Below are 21,603 nucleotides of genomic sequence, written 5' to 3'. Positions count from 1 at the left end.
TCACAGTATGGGTGTTCTGGAACAGTGCTGTCTCTCTAGCACTGTGCAACATCAAAGATCACCCTCTCTTGTTTATACACTTGAGGGAAGGTGAGGGTTCACCAAATACAGAAATGACTGCGAGCAAGGCACCTTTGCATACAAAATCCACTTCCCAGCGCTCAGCGGATAAGCAAGGGAAATTACGAGGGGGAGGGGGAGGGGGAGGGGGAGGGGGGAGGGGCCAGAGAATTGGAGCAAAATTACCCCTCCTAAAGGAATTCAAATAGCCCTCGCTTTGCATGGATTTAATTTGCATTCTGAAGTACAATAGGAAAGAGGGGGGTGGGAGGGGGGCCTGATTTGAGGAAACACACTCTCTGAAGTGGCTTTCCCTCCAGCCCTGCCAAAAAGGACAGTCTGAGGGCCACCTGCCCCAAGTATTTCAATTATTCCGTCAATAATGTCCTCTCCCTTTGATCGAGCATTTGTCCCGTGGACACAACATTAAAGGGTCTCCTTGAAGCTGGGGGAAATTCCAAATACTGTTACCTTCTTCTAAGGATCGCAAATGTGCTTAAATAATGCCTTTAATTGTGTAAATGAGTTCCCCCCTAGAGGAATGGATTATGTGGTTGCCGGTTGGATTGGTGTGCTTTTTTTCAAGTAAAATAATTCAGTATAATTTTATCAATCTCTGTTGTACTTTGACTCCTAATAAACGGGGAGACTCACTATCATATATATATATATATATTTCACCTTTATTTAACCAGGTAAGCCAGTTGAGAACAAGTTCTCATTTACAACTGTGACCTGGCCAAGATAAAGCAAAGCAATGCGAGTTACATATGGAATAAACCAAACGTACAGTCAATAACACAATAGAAAATCTATATACAGTGTGTGCAAATGTAGTAAGTTATGGAGGTAAGGCAATAAATAGGCCATAGTGCAAAATAATTAAAATGTAGTATTAACACTGGAGTGATAGATGTGCAGAAGATGATGTGCAAATAGAGATACTGGGGTGCAAATGAGCAAAATAAATAACAATGTAAATAACAATATGGGGATGAGGTAGTTGGGTGGGCTAATTACAGAGCTGTGTACAGATGCAGTAATCGGTAAGTTGCTCTGACAACTGATGCTTAAAGTTAGTAAGGGAGATAAGAGTCTCCAGATTCAGAGATTTTTGCACTTCGTTCCAGTCATTGGCAGCAGAGAACTGGAAGGAATGGCGGCCAAAGGAGGTGTTGGCTTTGGAGATGACCAGTGAGATACAGTGGGGGAAAAAAGTATTTAGTCAGCCACCAATTGTGCAAGTTCTCCCACTTAAAAAGATGAGAGAGGCCTGTAATTTTCATCATAGGTACACGTCAACTATGAAAGACAAAATGAGAAGAAAAAAAAAAGAGAAAATCACATTGTAGGATTTTTAATGAATTTATTTGCAAATTATGGTGGAAAATAAGTATTTGTTCAATAACAAAAGTTTCTCAATACTTTGTTATATACCCTTTGTTGGCAATGACACAGGTCAAACGTTTTCTGTAAGTCTTCACAAGGTTTTCACACACTGTTGCTGGTATTTTGGCCCATTCCTCCATGCAGATCTCCTCTAGAGCAGTGATGTTTTGGGGCTGTCGCTGGGCAACACGGACTTTCAACTCCCTCCAAATATTTTCTATGGGGTTGAGATCTGGAGACTGGCTAGGCCACTCCAGGACCTTGAAATGCTTCTTACGAAGCCACTCCTTCGTTGCCCGGGCGGTGTGTTTGGGATCATTGTCATGCTGAAAGACCCAGCCACGTTATATCTTCAATGCCCTTGCTGATGGAAGGAGGTTTTCACTCAAAATCTCACGATACATGGCCCCATTCATTCTTTCCTTTACACGGATCAGTCGTCCTGGTCCCTTTGCAGAAAAACAGCCCCAAAGCATGATGTTTCCACCCCCATGCTTCACAGTAGGTTTGGTGTTCTTTGGATGCAACTCAGCATTCTTTGTCCTCCAAACACGACGAGTTGAGTTTTTACCAAAAAGTTCTATTTTGGTTTCATCTGACCATATGACATTCTCCCAATCCTCTTCTGGATCATCCAAATGCACTCTAGCAAACTTCAGACGGGCCTGGACATGTACTGGCTTAAGCAGGGGGACACATCTGGCACTGCAGGATTTGAGTCCCTGGCGGCGTAGTGTGTTACTGATGGTAGGCTTTGTTACTTTGGTCCCAGCTCTCTGCAGGTCATTCACTAGGTCCCCCCGTGTGGTTCTGGGATTTTTGCTAACCATTCTTGTGATCATTTTGACCCCATGGGGTGAGATCTTGCGTGGAGCCCCAGATCGAGGGAGATTATCAGTGGTCTTGTATGTCTTCCATTTCCTAATAATTGCTCCCACAGTTGATTTCTTCAAACCAAGCTGCTTACCTATTGCAGATTCAGTCTTCCCAGCCTGGTGCAGGTCTACAATTTTGTTTCTGGTGTCCTTTGACAGCTATTTGGTCTTGGCCATAGTGGAGTTTGGAGTGTGACTGTTTGAGGTTGTGGACAGGTGTCTTTAATACTGATAACAAGTTCAAACAGGTGCCATTAATACAGGTAACGAGTGGAGGACAGAGGAGCCTCTTAAAGAAGAAGTTACAGGTCTGTGAGAGCCAGAAATCTTGCTTGTTTGTAGGTGACCAAATACTTATTTTCCACCATAATTTGCAAATAAATTAATAAAAAATCCTACAATGTGATTTTCTGGATTTTTTTTCCTCAATTTGTCTGTCATAGTTGACGTGTACCTACGATGACAATTACTGGCCTCTCTCATCTTTTTAAGTGGGAGAACTTGCACAATTGGTGGCTGACTAAATACTTTTTTCCCCCACTGTATACCTGCTGAAGCGCAGTCTACGGGTGGGTGTTGCTATGGTGACCAATGAGCTAAGATAAGGCGGGGATTTGCCTAGCTGTGATTTATAGATGACCTGGAGCCAGTGGGTTTGGCGACGAATATGTAGTGAGGGCCAGCCAACGAGAGCGTACAGGTCACAATGGTGGGTAGTATATGGGGCTTTGGTGACAAAACGGATGGCACTGTGATAGTGTTAGGCCTACTGCTGCTAGGTAGCTCTCTCTCTGCTCTCTCCCTCCCCTCTGTCTGTCCTTGATTGCAGGAGTGAAGTCTGGTGTGCGGGAGTCAGGGTTCCAGCTGCAGCTCATTCACCATAATCACCTCAGCCTTTAAGACCCGGTCAAACTTTCCACTCATCGTCAGATCATAGTCAAGACAACCATATATTTGGAACCTGACTCCTGCCTACACTTCACTCCTGCCACCACCATCCTGCTCTCCACTATCGGGCCTCTCCTTTGGACTCACCACGGACACTAGGACATTACGGTACCACACCTGCCCTGACCTGGATCTGTACCCTCCCTGTAACCTGGACTTGCTCTTCCCCATTTATTGGAAACCTGGACTATTGAACATTATAATAAACCTGTTAAAACTTCTCTGGCTTGGTGTACTTGTCTGCATTTGGGTTCTATCCAGTTAAATCATAACAGATAGACTACATCCAATTTGCTGAGTAGAGTGTTGGAGGCTATTTTGTAAATTACATCGCCGAAGTCAAGGATCGGTAGGATAGTCAGTTTGACGAGGGCATGTTTGGCAGCATGAGTGAAGGAAGCTTTGTTGCGAAATAGGAAGCCAATTCTAGATTTAAATTTGGATTTGAGATGCTCAATGTGAGTCTGGAAGGAGTCTAACAAGACACCTAGGTATTTGTAGTTGTCCACATATTCTAAGTCAGACCCGCCGAGAGTAGTGATTCTAGTCAGGCCAGCGGGTGCAAGCAGCGTTCGATTGAAGAGCATGCATTTAGTTTTACTAGCGTTTAAGAGCAGTTGGAGGCTACAGAAGGAGTGTTGTATGGCATTGAAGCTCGTTTGGAGGTATGTTAACACAGTGTCCAATGAAGGGCCAGATGTATACAAAATGGTGTCGTCATTACTTATTCTATAGAATGCACAGCTACAGTTACGTCAACTCTTCCTCATTGAAGGGTTGTCCAAATTGAAAGAAGATACAATACAATGTGTAATACATTTTGAAAGATTTATGTTCCTCTCAAAATGTGTGGTGTGGTGGAAAAGAATCAATGTATCCTGGCAGAATACTCTGATACCTTTGATGATGCCTTTCTCCTGTAGAGTCTTCATAGAGGGCCGTCTTGTGATGAACTTTTTGAGTCTGTTCTTCACCCCATTCTTATCAGCACTGTCCGACATGCTATAGTTGAGCTTGGAAGACTTGAACACTTGTCAGGAACACACAGAGAAAGAGACACACGGTTAAATGAAGTGAAAGGGAAAGCTACAACGTTTACGTTTGTCTTTAGAAAGGATCAGTAGGCGTATATGCCTCTGCAATGCTATAGCCTAGGGCCTGGTTGTTCAACTAGCAAAGTGGAGGTTGATATTATTGTTCGCCTCATCTCTCTACCTGACCCTCACTCTTCCTCTCTCCTTATATTCCCACTGTTATTTATAAATGAATCTCTCCCATGGCTGTCTTTTACTAGTATTCACTCCAATTGAACTTTTCCGTGTCTAAAGGAATTCCTGCTGTTTTTGAAAGTCCAGGCCCTGCTTGTCAATCTAATAAAAACAAACACTGCTCTTCCCAATTTTAATTCAAATGACCTATTTTGTCTATGGACTAGCTTTGTCTATGGACTAGCTTTGTCTATGGACTAGCTTTGTCATCCAAGAAACACGTTTGAGATATGTCTTACAGTACATTTGGGGTACACAGAGATGCAAAGCAAATAATATTGTTGTCAGGTGATTGTTTCTAATTTTCTGAAAACATACAGTAGCAACTACAGTGGAAATAATTGCTATCTGTGATGCTCTCCGGGACTGTCTTTTTCATGTGCATAAATTAACATGAACATAACTACAATCAAGCAACAATCAAAGGTTCAAGCAGCTCAGTATACCAATAATATACTGGACCTCTGTGTCCCTGGTCCCTATTGAGATATTTTAATATGATCATCCAACATCAATATATTCCTCTCGCAGTGCTTAAGGTGACGAGATTGATTTGAACCATTGATAGGGATTACCATAATTGCTACTTGACATATGCTGACATAATGGTAATTAGCATGTTCTTGTGTCATGTTCCTACAAGAGTAATCTTCTAAATGAATAGATGCCGCACACATTTTGGGCACATCTCAAAAAACACAATATGTGTCACTGAAAATCAGGGAGGCTGTCAGACCCTATCACGTTGGTGGGTAAGGAAAATTAAAACACATACAGCGCCTTCGGAAAGTATTCAGACCCCTTGACTTTTCCACATTTTGTTACGTTACAGCCTTATTCTAAAATGGATTAAATAAATAAAAATTGTCAGCAATCTACACACAATACCCCATAATGACAAAGCGGAAACAGGTTTTTAGACATTTTTGTAAATGTATTAACCATAAAAAACAAAAATACCTTATTTACATAAATATTCAGACCCTTTGCTATGAGACTCGAAATTGAGCTCAGGTGCATCCTGTTTCCATTGATCATCCTTGAGATGTTTCTACAACTTGATTGGAGTCCACATGTGGTAAATTCAATTGATTGGACATGATTTGGAAAGGCACACACCTGTCTATATAAGGTCCCACAGTTGACAGTGCATGTCAGAGCCAAAACCAAGCCATGAGAGCGTCTGCTAAATGACTAAAATGTAATGTAAATGTAATGAGGTCAAAGGAATTGTCTGTAGAGCTCCGAGACAGGATTGTTTCGAGGCACAGATCTGGGGAAGGGTACCAAAACATGTCTGCAGCATTGAAGGTCCCCAAGAACACAGTGGCCTCCATCATTCTTAAATGGAAGAAGTTTGGAACCACCAAGACTCGTCCTAGAGCTGGCCGCCCGGCCAAACTGAGCAATCAGGGGAGAAGGGCCTTGGTCAGGGAGGTGACCATGAACCTGATGGTCACTCTGACAGAGCTCTGGAGTTCCTCTGTGGAGATGGGAGAACCTTCCAGAAGGACAACCATCTCTGCAGCACTCCACCAATCAGGCCTTTATGTGGCCAGACGGAAGCCACTCCTCAGAAACAGGCACATGACAGCCCGCTTGGAGTTTGCCAAAAGTCCCCTAAAGAATCTCAGACCATGAGAAACAAGATTTTCTGGTCTGATGAAACCAAGATTGAACTCTTTGACCTGAATGCCAAGCGTCACGTCTGGAGGAAATCTGGCACCATCCCTAAGGTGAAACATGGTGGTGGCAGCATCATGCTGTGGGGATGTTTTTCAGCGGCAGGGACTGGGAGACTAGTCAGGATCAAGGCAAAGATGAACAGAGCAAAGAACAGAGAGATCCTTGATGAAAACCTGCTCCAGAGCGCTCAGGACTTCAGAATGGGGCGAAGGTTCCAACAGGAAAACGACCCTAAGCACACAGCCAAGACAACGCAGGAGTGGCTTCGGGACAAGTCTTTGAATGTCCTTGAGTGGCCCAGCCAGAGTCCGGACTTGAACCCGATCGAACATCTCTGGAGAGACCTGAAAATAGCTGTGCAGCGACGCTCCTCATCCATCCTGACAGAACTTGAGAGGATCTGCAGAGAATAATGGGAGAAACTTCCCAAATACAGGTGCGCCAAGCTTGTAGCGCCATACCCAAGAAGACTTGAGGTTGTAATCGCTTCCAAAGGTGATTCAACAAAGTACTGAGTAAAGGGTCTGAATACTTATGTAAATGTGATATTTCAGTTATTGTAATTTTTTTTATACAATTTCTAAAAACCTGTTTTTGCTTTGTCATTATGGGGTATTGTGTGTAGATTGGTGAGGGGAAAAAACGATTTCATCAATTTGAGAATAAGGCTGTAACGTAACCAAACATGGAAAAAATCAAGGGGTCTGAATATTTTTCGAAGGCACTGTATATTATGCAAATATATGAACAACCACTACCTTAGAAAACGTTATTTGAGTCATTAAATACCTACAGTATTACAGATAAGAGACAGCTTTTAATCAGCGAGTTCAAGCTACTACCACGTCAATAACTGTTTTGAATAAAGCAACCCGTAGTAGAAATAGCTAGTCATTAGAGACAACTTACTGTGTGAGCGTCTGTGTTCAGGTTTGGGTTCCTTTGTGCAGGGGGACTCAGGTGCAGGTCTTGGCAGTGACAGTGTCTTGCTAGGCAACCCATGTCTGGGTAGGTACTCTGTGCTGTTTGCCCTCCGTATGCCAGGCCTATCAGAGGCCTTCCCTGCAGCTCCTTTAGACTATAACAGAAAGGAGGTTAAAACATTTCAGTACAAAGGTCACTGGCTGCGTATCTCATTATTATCACTCATCATTCAGTAAAGCATGTCAATGTGATTATCTGCACAACGTGGAACATTAAATCAAACTTGAGTCAATGATTTATGGAATTGTTTTACTTTCATTTTGGGTAGCATGGTATGACTAAACAATGTTCTGAATGATTTATAGTCATCATTTCAATGTGCAAAATCATAAAGACTTCAGAAATGTTATAACTTCAGATTCACCGTTTATAGGAAACAGCAAACTGCTTACCAAGTTGTCAGTTGTCCTTTTAATAGCATCATGCCATTTAGAAATAGTGTGGTAATTGTCAGCCTGGAGAAGGAACTCACTGCCAGAGCTGGTTGTTATCTGGAACAGAGAAGGTTCAAATTGACTTCAATAAAGCTACAACAATGAACAGGTCTTTATCTAACATATTCCCATGACGCGGTGCATAATGCATACCGAATGGCATATGTTCAAATGCGTAATACCCTAAACTAACAATAAGTATTTACGTTTTAATTTAGTTTAAATGACACCCACTGATCCACATGAGTTGGTAAGAATGTTCTCACTCCAACATCATCAGACCTTGATACTCATTCCTTTGGTCTGTTGAGAGTCTTATCAGTGATGTGCCTGTTAATGTATCTGTGTCTGTGTGACAAGAACCTCACGTTGTGCAGGGTGTGTGTGTGTGTGTGTGTGTGTGTGTGTGTGTATGTGTGTATGTGTGTGTGTGTGTAAATCAAAAGAAGAGACAAATACAGACTGTCTTCTGAGAGGGGAAAACATAATTAGCGTGATACTTGTCATCTTAATATCGGGCCTGTTCTGCATTTCTCCAACAGTATAGTAACAGCATTTGGCGCAGTCAAAATGAATGACTGTACTGTTAGTAAAAGTCTTTGAGAAACCATGACATCAAGGTCAGCATCGTCAAGTTTGGTTGAACTTAAAGCAGTTTTGTTTCACTCATCTTTTGCAACTGAAATGGTAGAATTAACATTTACATTTTACATTTTAGTCATTTAGCAGACGCTCTTATCCAGAGCGACTTACATCAGCAATTAGGGTTAAGTGCCTTGCTTAAGGGCACATCGACAGATTTTTCACCTAGTCGGCTCGGGGATTAGAACCAGCGACCTTTCGGTTACTGGCACAACGCTCTTACCCACTAAGCTACCTGCCGCATTAACATCAAAGGAGCATATATGGTGTCTCATACCAAACATAATGATAAAATCGTTATCTTCGCAGTTATCTTTCAAAATTAGCCATTCATGTCCACAACGGAAATGTCTTATAATACATATGTTCTCTAAGCTTACTGATGGCCAAATCTGACGACATGTTTTAAATCGGCCAAAGCGTTTGTCTACAATGTGAGTTTTTGATATTGTACTATATCTAGTCTTTGGACACATGGAGTTACTGTTGTTTACACATTTCATGAATCAAGTCCAATGAATACATGTTCAAATGATCAGGGGCCTCATTTATATACGTTGTGTATGCACAAAATATGCCCCAAAGCATGCGTGCGCCAGTTTTCACGAACAAATTGGCATTTACCAAAAACTTGCACCAGGACAACCCACAGTTGAGCTCAGCTCAACACTGATTGGCTGATTCTTTTAAATGTTGTTTTATCAAGGGAGGCCAAATGCCTGCTGGCATCAATCAATCAAATGCTACGGCAGCAACATTTTATACACTTTTGGTCCAGACAGCATCAGATACATGGGCTACACATACTGAGACAGAGAGGTGCTGTTTCCCTCGCTCGGATGATTTCTCTAGTGTGATTCAGTCACTGGCGAATTGACAGAAACTTATGAAAACATTAATGTTTTATTTTTTGGCAAATATTTGGGGAAGCCTGGCTACCCTTGGCATCCATGAATACAAGCCACTGGCAAAAAGTTTCCTAGTATCCTTGTAGCCTAATATCCTAGTAGCCTAGTATCCTAGTAGCCTAGTATCCTAGCAGCCTAGTATCCTAGTATACTAGTAGCCTAGTATCCTAGTAGCCTAGTATCCTAGTAGCCTAGTAGCCTAGTATCCTAGTAGCCTAGTATCCTAGCAGCCTAGTATCCTAGTATCCTAGTATCCTAGTACCCTAGTAGCCTAGTATCCTAGTAGCCTAGTAGCCTATTATCCTAGTATCCTAGTAGACTAGTATCCTAGTAGCCTAGTATCCTAGTATCCTAGTAGCCTAGTATCCTAGTAGCCTAGTAGCCTAGTATCCTAGTATCCTAGTATCCTAGTAGCCTAGTAGCCTAGTATCCTATTATCCCAGTATCCTAATACACTAGTATCCGAGTAGCCGAGCATCCTAGTAGCCTAGTATCCTAGTATCATAGTGTCCGAGTAGCCGAGTATCCTAGTAGCCTAGTATCCTAGTATCCTAGTATCCTAGTAGCACAGTAGCATAGTAACATAGTAGTCTAGTAGCCTAGTATCCTAGTAGCCTAGTATCCTAGTATCCTAGTATCCTAGTAGCCCAGTAGCATAGTATCCTAGTATCCTAGTAGCCTAGTATCCTAGTATCATAGTAGCCTAGTCGCCTAGTATCATAGTAGCCTAGTAGCCTAGTATCCTAGTATCCTAGTATCCTAGTAGCCCAGTAGCATAGTATCCTAGTATCCTAGTATCCTAGTAGCCTAGTAGCCCAGTAGCCCAGTATCCTAGTAGCCTAGTATCCTAGTAGCCCAGTAGCATAGTATCCTAGTATCCTAGTAGCCTAGTATCCTAGTATCATAGTAGCCTAGTCGCCTAGTATCATAGTAGCCTAGTAGCCTAGTATCCTAGTATCCTAGTATCCTAGTAGCCCAGTAGCATAGTATCCTAGTATCCTAGTATCCTAGTAGCCTAGTAGCCCAGTAGCCCAGTATCCTAGTAGCCTAGTATCCTAGTAGCCTAGTATCCTAGTATCCTAGTAGCCTAGTATACTAGTATCCTAGTATCCTAGTATCCTAGTAGCCTAGTATCCTAGTATCCTAGTAGCCTAGTATCCTAGTATCCTAAAAGCTTAGTGGCCTAGTATCCCATTAGCCCAGTATCCTAGTAGCCTAGTATCCTAGTAGCCCAGTAGCCTAGTATCCTAGTAGCCTTGTATCCTAGTATCCTAGTAGCCTAGTATCCTAGTATCCTAGTAGCATAGTATCATAGTAGCCCAGTAGCCTAGTATCCTAGTAGCATAGTATCCTAGTATCCTAGCATCCTAGTATCCTAGTAGACAAGTAGCCTAGTAGCCTAGAATCCTAGTATCCTAGTAGCTTATTATCGTCGTATCCTAGTATCCTAGTAGCCTTGTATCCTACTATCCTAGTAGCCTAGTCGCTTAGTATCCTAGTATCCTAGTGTTCTAGTAGCCTAGTAGCCTATTATCCTAGTATCCTAGTATCCTAGTATCCTAGTAGCCTAGTAGCCTACTATCCTAGTAGCCTAGTATCCTAGTATCTTAGTATCCTAGTAGCCATGTAGCCTAGTAGCCTTTTATCCTAGTATCCTAGTATACTAGTATCCTAGTAGCCTAGTATCCTAGTAGCCTAGTAGCCTAGTATCCTAGTAGCCTAGTATCCTAGCAGCCTAGTATCCTAGTATCCTAGTATCCTAGTACCCTAGTATCCTAGTATCCTAGTAGCCTAGTAGCCTATTATCCTAGTATCCTAGTAGACTAGTATCCTAGTAGCCTAGTATCCTAGTATCCTAGTAGCCTAGTATCATAGTAGCCTAGTAGCCTAGTATCCTAGTATCCTAGCAGCCTAGTATCCTAGTATACTAGTAGCCTAGTATCCTAGTAGCCTAGTATCCTAGTAGCCTAGTAGCCAATTATCCTAGTATCCTAGTAGACTAGTATCCTAGTAGCCTAGTATCCTAGTATCCTAGTATCCTAGTATACTAGTAGCCTGGTATCCTAGTAGCCTAGTATCCTAGTAGCCTAGTAGCCTAGTATCCTAGTAGCCTAGTATCCTAGCAGCCTAGTATCCTAGTATCCTAGTATCATATTATCCCAGTATCCTAATACACTAGTATCCGAGTATCCTAGTAGCCTAGTAGCCTATTATCCCAGTATCCTAGTATCCTAGTATCCTAGTAGCCTAGTATCCTAGTATCCTAGTAGCCTAGTATCCTAGTAGCCTAGTAGCCTAGTATCCTAGTATCCTAGTAGCCTAGTATCCTAGTAGCCTAGTAGCCTAGTATCCTATTATCCCAGTATCCTAATACACTAGTATCCGAGTAGCCTAGTATCCTAGTAGCCTAGTATCCTAGTATCATAGTGTCCGAGTAGCCGAGTATCCTAGTAGCCTAGTATCCTAGTAGCCTAGTATCCTAGTATCCTAGTAGCACAGTAGCATAGTATCATAGTAGTCTAGTAGCCTAGTATCCTAGTAGCCTAGTATCCTAGTATCCTAGTATCCTAGTATCCTAGTAGGCCAGTAGCATAGTATCCTAGTATCCTAGTAGCCTAGTATCCTAGTATCATAGTAGCCTAGTCGCCTAGTATCATAGTAGCCTAGTACCCTAGTATCCTAGTATCCTAGTATCCTAGTAGCCCAGTAGCATAGTATCCTAGTATCCTAGTAACCTAGTATCCTAGTATCCTAGTATCATACTAGCCTAGTAGCCCAGTAGCCCAGTATCCTAGTAGCCTAGTATCCTAGTAGCCTAGCATCCTAGTATCCTAGTAGCCTAGTATACTAGTATCCTAGTATCCTAGTATCCTAGTAGCCTAGTATCCTAGTATCCTAGTAGCCTAGTATCCTAGTATCCTAGTAGCCTAGTATCCTAGTATCCTAAAAGCTTAGTGGCCTAGTATCCCAGTAGCCCAGTATCCTAGTAGCCTAGTATCCTAGTAGCCCAGTAGCCTAGTATCCTAGTAGCCTTGTATCATAGTATCCTAGTAGCCTAGTATCCTAGTATCCTAGTATCCTAGTAGCATAGTATCATAGTAGCCCAGTTGCCTAGTATCCTAGTAGCATAGTATCCTAGTATCCTAGTAGACAAGTAGCCTGGTAGCCTAGAATCCTAGTATTCCTAGTAGCTTATTATCGTCGTATCCTAGTATTCTAGTAGCCTTGTATCCTAGTATCTTAGTAGCCTAGTCGCTTAGTATCCTAGTATCCTAGTGTTCTAGTAGCCTAGTAGCCTATTATCCTAGTAGCCTAGTAGCCTAGTATCCTAGTATCCTAGTATCCTAGTATCCTAGTAGCCTAGTAGCCTACTATCCTAGTAGCCTAGTATCCTAGTATCTTAGTATCCTAGTAGCCATGTAGCCTAGTAGCCTTTTATCCTAGTATCCTAGTATACTAGTATTCTAGTAGCCTAGTCGTCTAGTATCCTAGTATCCTAGTTTGCTAGTAGACTTGTAGCATAGTATCCTAGTATCCTAGTATCCTAGTATCCTAGTAGCCCAGTAGCCTAGTTTCCTAGTATCCTAGTATCCTAGTATCCTAGTATCCGAGTAGCCGAGTATCCTAGTCGCCTAGTATCCTAGTATCCTAGTATCCGAGTAGCCAATTATCCTAGTAGCCTAGTATTCTAGTATCCTAGTATCCTAGTATACTAGTTTCCTAGTATCCTAGTATCCTAGTATCCTATTAGCCTATTAGCCTAGTATCCTAGTATCCTAGTAGCCTAGTATCCTAGTATCCTAGCATCCTTGTATACTAGTTCCCTAGTATCCTAGTAGCCTATTAACATAGTATCCAAGTAGCCTAGTATCCTTGTAGCCTAGTAGCATAGTATCCTAGTATCCTAGTATCCTAGTAGCCTAGTAGCCTAGTATCCTAGTAGCCTAGTATCCTAGTACCCTAGTAGCCTAGTAGCCTAGTATCCTAGTAGCCCAGTAGCCTAGTATCCTAGTATCATAGTAGCCTAGTCACTTAGTATCCTAGTATCCTAGTGTCCTAGTAGCCTAGTAGCCTAGTATCCTAGTAGCCTAGTAACCTAGTATCATAGTATCCTAGTATCCTAGTGGCCTAGTAGCCTAGTACCATAGTATCCTAGTAGTCTATTATCCTATTAGCCATGTAGCCTAGTATCCTAATATCCTAGTAGTCTAGTAGCATGAGAATACTAGTATCCTAGTATCCTAGTAGCCCAGTAGCACAGTATCCTAGTATCCTAGTAGCCTAGTATCCTAGTAGCCTAGTATCCTAGTATCTTAGTATCCTAGTAGCCTAGTATCCTAGTAGCCTAGTAGCCCAGTAGCCTAGTAGCCTAGTATCCTATTAACCTAGTGTCCTAGTAGCCTAGTATCCTAGTATCCTAGTATCCTAGTAGCCTAGTATCCTAGTAGCCTACTATCCTAATATCCTAGTAGCCTAGTATCCTAATATCCTAGTAGCCTAGTAGCCCAGTAGCCTGGTAGCTTATTATCCTAGTATACTAGTAGCCTAGTAGCTTAGTATCCTAGTATCCTAGTATGCTAGTATCCTAGTAGCCTAGTATCCAAGTAGCCCAGTAGCCTGGTATCCTAGTAGCCTAGTATCCTAGTTGCCTTAGAATCCTAGTGTCCTAGTAGCCTAGTATCCTAGTATCCTAGTATCCTAATATCCTAACAGCCTACTATCCAAATAGCCTAGTATCCTAGTAGCCTAGTAGCCCAATAGCCCATTATCCTAGTATCCTAGTAGCCCAGTAGCCTAGTATCCTAGTAGCCTGGTATCCTAGTTTCCTAGAATCCTAGTATCCTACTAGCCTAGTATCCTAGTATCCTAGTATACTAATTTCCTAGTATCCTAGTATCCTAGTAGCCTAATAGCCTAGTATCCAAGTAGCCTAGTAACCTAGTAGCCTAGTAGCATAGTATCCTAGTATCCTAGAATCCTAGTAGCCTAGTATCCTAGTAGCCCAGTATCCTAGTAGCCAAGTATCCTAGTAGCATAGTAGCCTACTATCCTAGTAGCCCAGTATTATAATAATAAATATGCCATTTAGCAGACGCTTTTATCCAAAGCGACTTACAGTCATGCGTGCATACATTTTTTTTGAGTATGGGAGGTCCCGGGGATCGAACCCACTACCTTGGCGTTACAAGCGCCGTGCTCTACCAGCTGAGCTACAGAGGACCACCGTATTCTAGTATCCTAGTAGCCTTGTATCCTAGTATCCTAGTAGCCTAGTAGCCTAGTAGCCTAGTATCCTAGTATCCTAGTATCCTAGTAGCCCAGTAGCCCAGTATCCTAGTAGCATAGTATCCTAGTAGCCTAGTACCCTAGTATCCTAGTATCATAGTATCCTAGTAGCCTAGTAGCCTAGTATCCTATTATCCTAGTAGCCTTGTAGCCTAGTATCCCATTATCCTAGTATCCTAGTATCATAGTAGCCTAGTATCCTAGTAGCCTAGTATCCTAGTATCCTAGTAGCCCAGTAGCCTAGTATCCTAGTATCCTAGTGTCCTAGTAGCCTAGTAGCCTAGTATCCTAGTAGCCCAGTAGCCTAGTATCCTAGTATCCTAGTGTCCTAGTAGCCTAGTAGCCTAGTAGCCTAGTATCCTAGTATCCTAGTAGCCTAGTATCCTAGTAGACTAGTACCCTAGTGTCCTAGTAGCCTAGTATCCTAGTATCCTAGTATCCTAGTAGCCTAGTATCCTAGTAGCCATGTATCCTAGTAGCCTATTATCCTAGTATCCTCGTATCCTAGTATCCTAGTAGCCTAGTCGCCTAGTATCCTAGTATCCTAGTATCCTAGTATCCTAGTAGCCTAGTATCCTAGTATCCTAGTAGCCCAGTAGCCTAGTATCCTAGTATCCTAGTAGCCTATTATCCGATTATCCTAGTAGCCTAGTATCCTAGTATACTAGTAGCCCAGCAGCATAGTATCCTAGTAGCCCAGTAGCATAGTAGCCTAGTAGTCCAGTAGCATAGTATCCTAGTAGCCCAGTAGCATAGTAGCCTAGTATTCCAGTATCCTAGTATCCCTGTAGCATAGTAGCCCAGTATCCAAGTAGCCTAGTATCCTAGTAGCCTAGTAGCCTAGTAGCCTAGTATCCTAGTATCCTAGTATCCTAGTATGCTAGCAGCCTAATATCCAAATAGCCTAGTATCCTAGTACCCTAGTAGCCCAATAGCCCAGTATCCTGGTATCCTGGTAGCCCAGTAGCATAGTGTCCTAGAAGCCTAGTATCCTAGTTGCCTAGAATCCTAGTATCCTAGTAGCCTAGTATCCTAGTATCCTAGTATCCTAGTATCCTAGCAGCCTAGTTTCCATATAGCCTAGTATCCTAGTAGCCTAGTAGCCCAATAGCCCAGTATCCTTGTATCCTAGTAGCCCAGTAGCCTAATATCCTAGTAACCTAGTATCCTAGTTGCCTAGTATCCTAGTATCCTAGTATCCTAGTATCCTAGTATCCTAGTAGCCTATTAGCCTAGTATCCTAGTATCCTAGTAGCCTGGTATCCTAGTAGCCTAGTATCCTAGTATCCTAGTAGCCCAGTAGCATAGTATCCTAGTATCCTAGTAACCTAGTATCCTAGTATCCTAGTATCATACTAGCCTAGTAGCCCAGTAGCCCAGTATCCTAGTAGCCTAGTATCCTAGTAGCCTAGCATCCTAGTATCCTAGTAGCCTAGTATACTAGTATCCTAGTATCCTAGTATCCTAGTAGCCTAGTATCCTAGTATCCTAGTAGCCTAGTATCCTAGTATCCTAGTAGCCTAGTATCCTAGTATCCTAAAAGCTTAGTGGCCTAGTATCCCAGTAGCCCAGTATCCTAGTAGCCTAGTATCCTAGTAGCCCAGTAGCCTAGTATCCTAGTAGCCTTGTATCATAGTATCCTAGTAGCCTAGTATCCTAGTATCCTAGTATCCTAGTAGCATAGTATCATAGTAGCCCAGTTGCCTAGTATCCTAGTAGCATAGTATCCTAGTATCCTAGTAGACAAGTAGCCTGGTGAGCCTAGAGATCCTAGTATTCCTAGTAGCTTATTATCGTCGTATCCTAGTATTCTAGTAGCCTTGTATCCTAGTATCTTAGTAGCCTAGTCGCTTAGTATCCTAGTATCCTGAGTGTTCTAGTAGCCTAGTAGCCTATTATCCTAGTAGCCTAGTAGCCTAGTATCCTAGTATCCTAGTATCCTAGTATCCTAGTAGCCTAGTAGCCTACTATCCTAGTAGCCCTAGTATCCTAGTATCTTAGTATCCTAGTAGCCATGTAGCCTAGTAGCCTTTTATCCTAGTATCCCTGGTATACTAGTATTCTAGTAGCCTAGTCGTCTAGTATCCTAGTATCCTAGTTTGCTAGTAGACTTGTAGCATAGTATCCTAGTATCCTAGTATCCTAGTATCCTAGTAGCCCAGTAGCCTAGTTTCCTAGTATCCTAGTATCCTAGTATCCTAGTATCCGAGTAGCCGAGTATCCTAGTCGCCTAGTATCCTAGTATCCTAGTATCCGAGTAGCCAATTATCCTAGTAGCCTAGTATTCTAGTATCCTAGTATCCTAGTATACTAGTTTCCTAGTATCCTAGTATCCTAGTATCCTATTAGCCTATTAGCCTAGTATCCTAGTATCCTAGTAGCCTAGTATCCTAGTATCCTAGCATCCTTGTATACTAGTTCCCTAGTATCCTAGTAGCCTATTAACATAGTATCCAAGTAGCCTAGTATCCTTGTAGCCTAGTAGCATAGTATCCTAGTATCCTAGCATCCTAGTAGCCTAGTAGCCTAGTATCCTAGTAGCCTAGTATCCTAGTACCCTAGTAGCCTAGTAGCCTAGTATCCTAGTAGCCCAGTAGCCTAGTATCCTAGTATCATAGTAGCCTAGTCACTTAGTATCCTAGTATCCTAGTGTCCTAGTAGCCTAGTAGCCTAGTATCCTAGTAGCCTAGTAACCTAGTATCATAGTATCCTAGTATCCTAGTGGCCTAGTAGCCTAGTACCATAGTATCCTAGTAGTCTATTATCCTATTAGCCATGTAGCCTAGTATCCTAATATCCTAGTAGTCTAGTAGCATAGAATACTAGTATCCTAGTATCCTAGTAGCCCAGTAGCACAGTATCCTAGTATCCTAGTAGCCTAGTATCCTAGTAGCCTAGTATCCTAGTATCTTAGTATCCTAGTAGCCTAGTATCCTAGTAGCCTAGTAGCCCAGTAGCCTAGTAGCCTAGTATCCTATTAACCTAGTGTCCTAGTAGCCTAGTATCCTAGTATCCTAGTATCCTAGTAGCCTAGTATCCTAGTAGCCTACTATCCTAATATCCTAGTAGCCTAGTATCCTAATATCCTAGTAGCCTAGTAGCCCAGTAGCCTGGTAGCTTATTATCCTAGTATACTAGTAGCCTAGTAGCTTAGTATCCTAGTATCCTAGTATGCTAGTATCCTAGTAGCCTAGTATCCAAGTAGCCCAGTAGCCTGGTATCCTAGTAGCCTAGTATCCTAGTTGCCTTAGAATCCTAGTGTCCTAGTAGCCTAGTATCCTAGTATCCTAGTATCCTAATATCCTAACAGCCTACTATCCAAATAGCCTAGTATCCTAGTAGCCTAGTAGCCCAATAGCCCATTATCCTAGTATCCTAGTAGCCCAGTAGCCTAGTATCCTAGTAGCCTGGTATCCTAGTTTCCTAGAATCCTAGTATCCTACTAGCCTAGTATCCTAGTATCCTAGTATACTAATTTCCTAGTATCCTAGTATCCTAGTAGCCTAATAGCCTAGTATCCAAGTAGCCTAGTAACCTAGTAGCCTAGTAGCATAGTATCCTAGTATCCTAGAATCCTAGTAGCCTAGTATCCTAGTAGCCCAGTATCCTAGTAGCCAAGTATCCTAGTAGCATAGTAGCCTACTATCCTAGTAGCCCAGTATTATAATAATAATAATATGCCATTTAGCAGACGCTTTTATCCAAAGCGACTTACAGTCATGCGTGCATACATTTTTTTTGAGTATGGGAGGTCCCGGGGATCGAACCCACTACCTTGGCGTTACAAGCGCCGTGCTCTACCAGCTGAGCTACAGAGGACCACCGTATTCTAGTATCCTAGTAGCCTTGTATCCTAGTATCCTAGTAGCCTAGTAGCCTAGTAGCCTAGTATCCTAGTATCCTAGTATCCTAGTAGCCCAGTAGCCCAGTATCCTAGTAGCATAGTATCCTAGTAGCCTAGTACCCTAGTATCCTAGTATCATAGTATCCTAGTAGCCTAGTAGCCTAGTATCCTATTATCCTAGTAGCCTTGTAGCCTAGTATCCCATTATCCTAGTATCCTAGTATCATAGTAGCCTAGTATCCTAGTAGCCTAGTATCCTAGTATCCTAGTAGCCCAGTAGCCTAGTATCCTAGTATCCTAGTGTCCTAGTAGCCTAGTAGCCTAGTATCCTAGTAGCCCAGTAGCCTAGTATCCTAGTATCCTAGTGTCCTAGTAGCCTAGTAGCCTAGTAGCCTAGTATCCTAGTATCCTAGTAGCCTAGTATCCTAGTAGACTAGTACCCTAGTGTCCTAGTAGCCTAGTATCCTAGTATCCTAGTATCCTAGTAGCCTAGTATCCTAGTAGCCATGTATCCTAGTAGCCTATTATCCTAGTATCCTCGTATCCTAGTATCCTAGTAGCCTAGTCGCCTAGTATCCTAGTATCCTAGTATCCTAGTATCCTAGTAGCCTAGTATCCTAGTATCCTAGTAGCCCAGTAGCCTAGTATCCTAGTATCCTAGTAGCCTATTATCCGATTATCCTAGTAGCCTAGTATCCTAGTATACTAGTAGCCCAGTAGCATAGTATCCTAGTAGCCCAGTAGCATAGTAGCCTAGTAGTCCAGTAGCATAGTATCCTAGTAGCCCAGTAGCATAGTAGCCTAGTATTCCAGTATCCTAGTATCCCTGTAGCATAGTAGCCCAGTATCCAAGTAGCCTAGTATCCTAGTAGCCTAGTAGCCTAGTAGCCTAGTATCCTAGTATCCTAGTATCCTAGTATGCTAGCAGCCTAATATCCAAATAGCCTAGTATCCTAGTACCCTAGTAGCCCAATAGCCCAGTATCCTAGTATCCTAGTAGCCCAGTAGCATAGTATCCTAGAAGCCTAGTATCCTAGTTGCCTAGAATCCTAGTATCCTAGTAGCCTAGTATCCTAGTATCCTAGTATCCTAGTATCCTAGCAGCCTAGTATCCATATAGCCTAGTATCCTAGTAGCCTAGTAGCCCAATAGCCCAGTATCCTTGTATCCTAGTAGTCCATTAGCCTAATATCATAGTAGCCTAGTATCCTAGTTGCCTAGTATCCTAGTATCCTAGTATCCTAGTATCCTAGTATCCTAGTAGCCTATTAGCCTAGTATCCTAGTATCCTAGTAGCCTGGTATCCTAGTAGCCTAGTATCCTAGTATCCTAGTAGCCCAGTATCATAGTATCCTAGTAGCCAAGTATCCTAGTAGCTTAGTATCATAGTATCCTAGTATCCTAGTAGCCTAGTAGCCCAGTAGCCCAGTAGCCCAGTATCCTATTATCCTAGTATACTAGTTTCCCAGTATCATATTATCCTAGTAGCCTATTAGCCTAGTATCCAAGTTGCCTAGTATCCTAGTAGCCTAGTAGCATAGTATCCTAGTATCCTAGTATCCTAGTATCCTAGTAGCCTAGTAGCCTAGTATCCTAGTAGCCCAGTAGCCCAGTATCCTAGTAGCATAGTTTCCTAGTAGCCTAGTACCCTAGTATCCTAGTATCATAGTATCCTAGTAGCCTAGTAGCCTAGTATCCTATTATCCTAGTAGTCTTGTAGCCTAGTATCCCATTATCCTAGTATCCTAGTATCATAGTAGCCTAGTATCCTAGTAGCCTAGTATCCTAGTATCCTAGTAGCCCAGTAGCCTAGTATCCTAGTATCCTAGTGTCCTAGTAGCCTAGTAGCCTAGTATCCTAGTAGCCCAGTAGCCTAGTATCCTAGTATCCTAGTGTCCTAGTAGCCTAGTAGCCTAGTAGCCTAGTATCCTAGTATCCTAGTAGCATAGTATCCTAGTAGCCTAGTACCCTAGTATCCTAGTAGCCTAGTATCCTAGTATCCTAGTATTCTAGTAGCCTAGTATCCTAGTAGCCATGTATCCTAGTAGCCTATTATCCTAGTATCCTCGTATCCTAGTATCCTAGTAGCCTAGTCGCCTAGTATCCTAGTATCCTAGTATCCTAGTATCCTAGTAGCCTAGTCTCCTAGTATCCTAGTAGCTCAGTAGCCTAGTATCCTAGTATCCTAGTAGCCTATTATCCGATTATCCTAGTAGCCTAGTATCCTAGTATACTAGTAGCCCAGTAGCATAGTATCCTAGTAGCCCAGTAGCATAGTAGCCTAGTAGTCCAGTAGCATAGTATCCTAGTAGCCCAGTAGCATAGTAGCCTAGTATTCCAGTATCCTAGTATCCCAGTAGCCTAGTAGCCCAGTATCCAAGTAGCCTAGTATCCTAGTAGCCTAGTAGCCTAGTATCCTAGTATCCTAGTATCCTAGTATCCTAGTATGCTAGCAGCCTAATATCCAAATAGCCTAGTATCCTAGTACCCTAGTAGCCCAATAGCCCAGTAACCTAGTATCCTAGTAGCCCAGTAGCCCAGTATCCTAGAAGCCTAGTATCCTAGTTGCCTAGAATCCTAGTATCCTAGTAGCCTAGTATCCTAGTATCCTAGTATCCTAGTATCCTAGCAGCCTAGTATCCATATAGCCTAGTATCCTAGTAGCCTAGTAGCCCAATAGCCCAGTATCCTTGTATCCTAGTAGCCCAGTAGCCTAATATCCTAGTATCCTAGTATCCTAGTATGCTAGCAGCCTAATATCCAAATAGCCTAGTATCCTAGTATCCTAGTTACCTATTATCCTATTATCCTAGTAGCCTAGTATCCTAGTATACTAGTAGCCCAGTAGCATAGTATCCTAGTAGCCCAGTAGCATAGTAGCCTAGTAGTCCAGTAGCATAGTATCCTAGTAGCCCAGTAGCATAGTAGCCTAGTAGTCCAGTATCCTAGTATCACAGTAGCCTAGTAGCCCAGTATCCAAGTAGCCTAGTATCCTAGTAGCCTAGCAGCCTAGTAGCCTAGTATCCTAGTATCCTAGTATCCTAGTATCCTAGTAGCCTAGTATCCTAGTAGCCTAGTATCCAAGTATCCTAGTATCCTAGTAGCCTAGTATCCTAGTAGCCATGTAGCCTAGTATCATAATATCATAGTAGCCTAGTATCCTAGCATTCTAGTAGCCTAGTATCCTAGTAGCCTGTAGTCCAGTATCCCAGTATCCAAGTATCCTAGTAGCCCAGTATCCTAATATCCTAGTAGCCTAGTATCCTAATATCCTAGTAG

General features: G+C 42.4%; 1 protein-coding gene across 1 annotated transcript in view; it reads right to left on the bottom strand.

Annotated features, from left to right (window-relative positions):
• The window catches only part of LOC121555142 (rho GTPase-activating protein 15-like), an 88,180-nt gene that overhangs the window by 47,171 nt on the left and 19,406 nt on the right, over window positions 1-21,603 (bottom strand). Inside the window, exons 6-8 of the mRNA XM_041868945.2 lie at window positions 7,603-7,701; window positions 7,136-7,304; window positions 4,171-4,302 (exon numbers count right to left, since the gene is read on the bottom strand). Coding sequence (XP_041724879.1) covers window positions 4,171-4,302; window positions 7,136-7,304; window positions 7,603-7,701 — 400 coding nt within the window. The remainder of the gene's footprint in view (window positions 1-4,170; window positions 4,303-7,135; window positions 7,305-7,602; window positions 7,702-21,603) is intronic.

The sequence above is a fragment of the Coregonus clupeaformis genome, chromosome 40 (assembly GCF_020615455.1).
Source record: "Coregonus clupeaformis isolate EN_2021a chromosome 40, ASM2061545v1, whole genome shotgun sequence".
Classification (NCBI taxonomy): Eukaryota; Metazoa; Chordata; class Actinopteri; order Salmoniformes; family Salmonidae; genus Coregonus; species Coregonus clupeaformis.
This window is presented reverse-complemented; position numbering and strand designations above follow the sequence as displayed.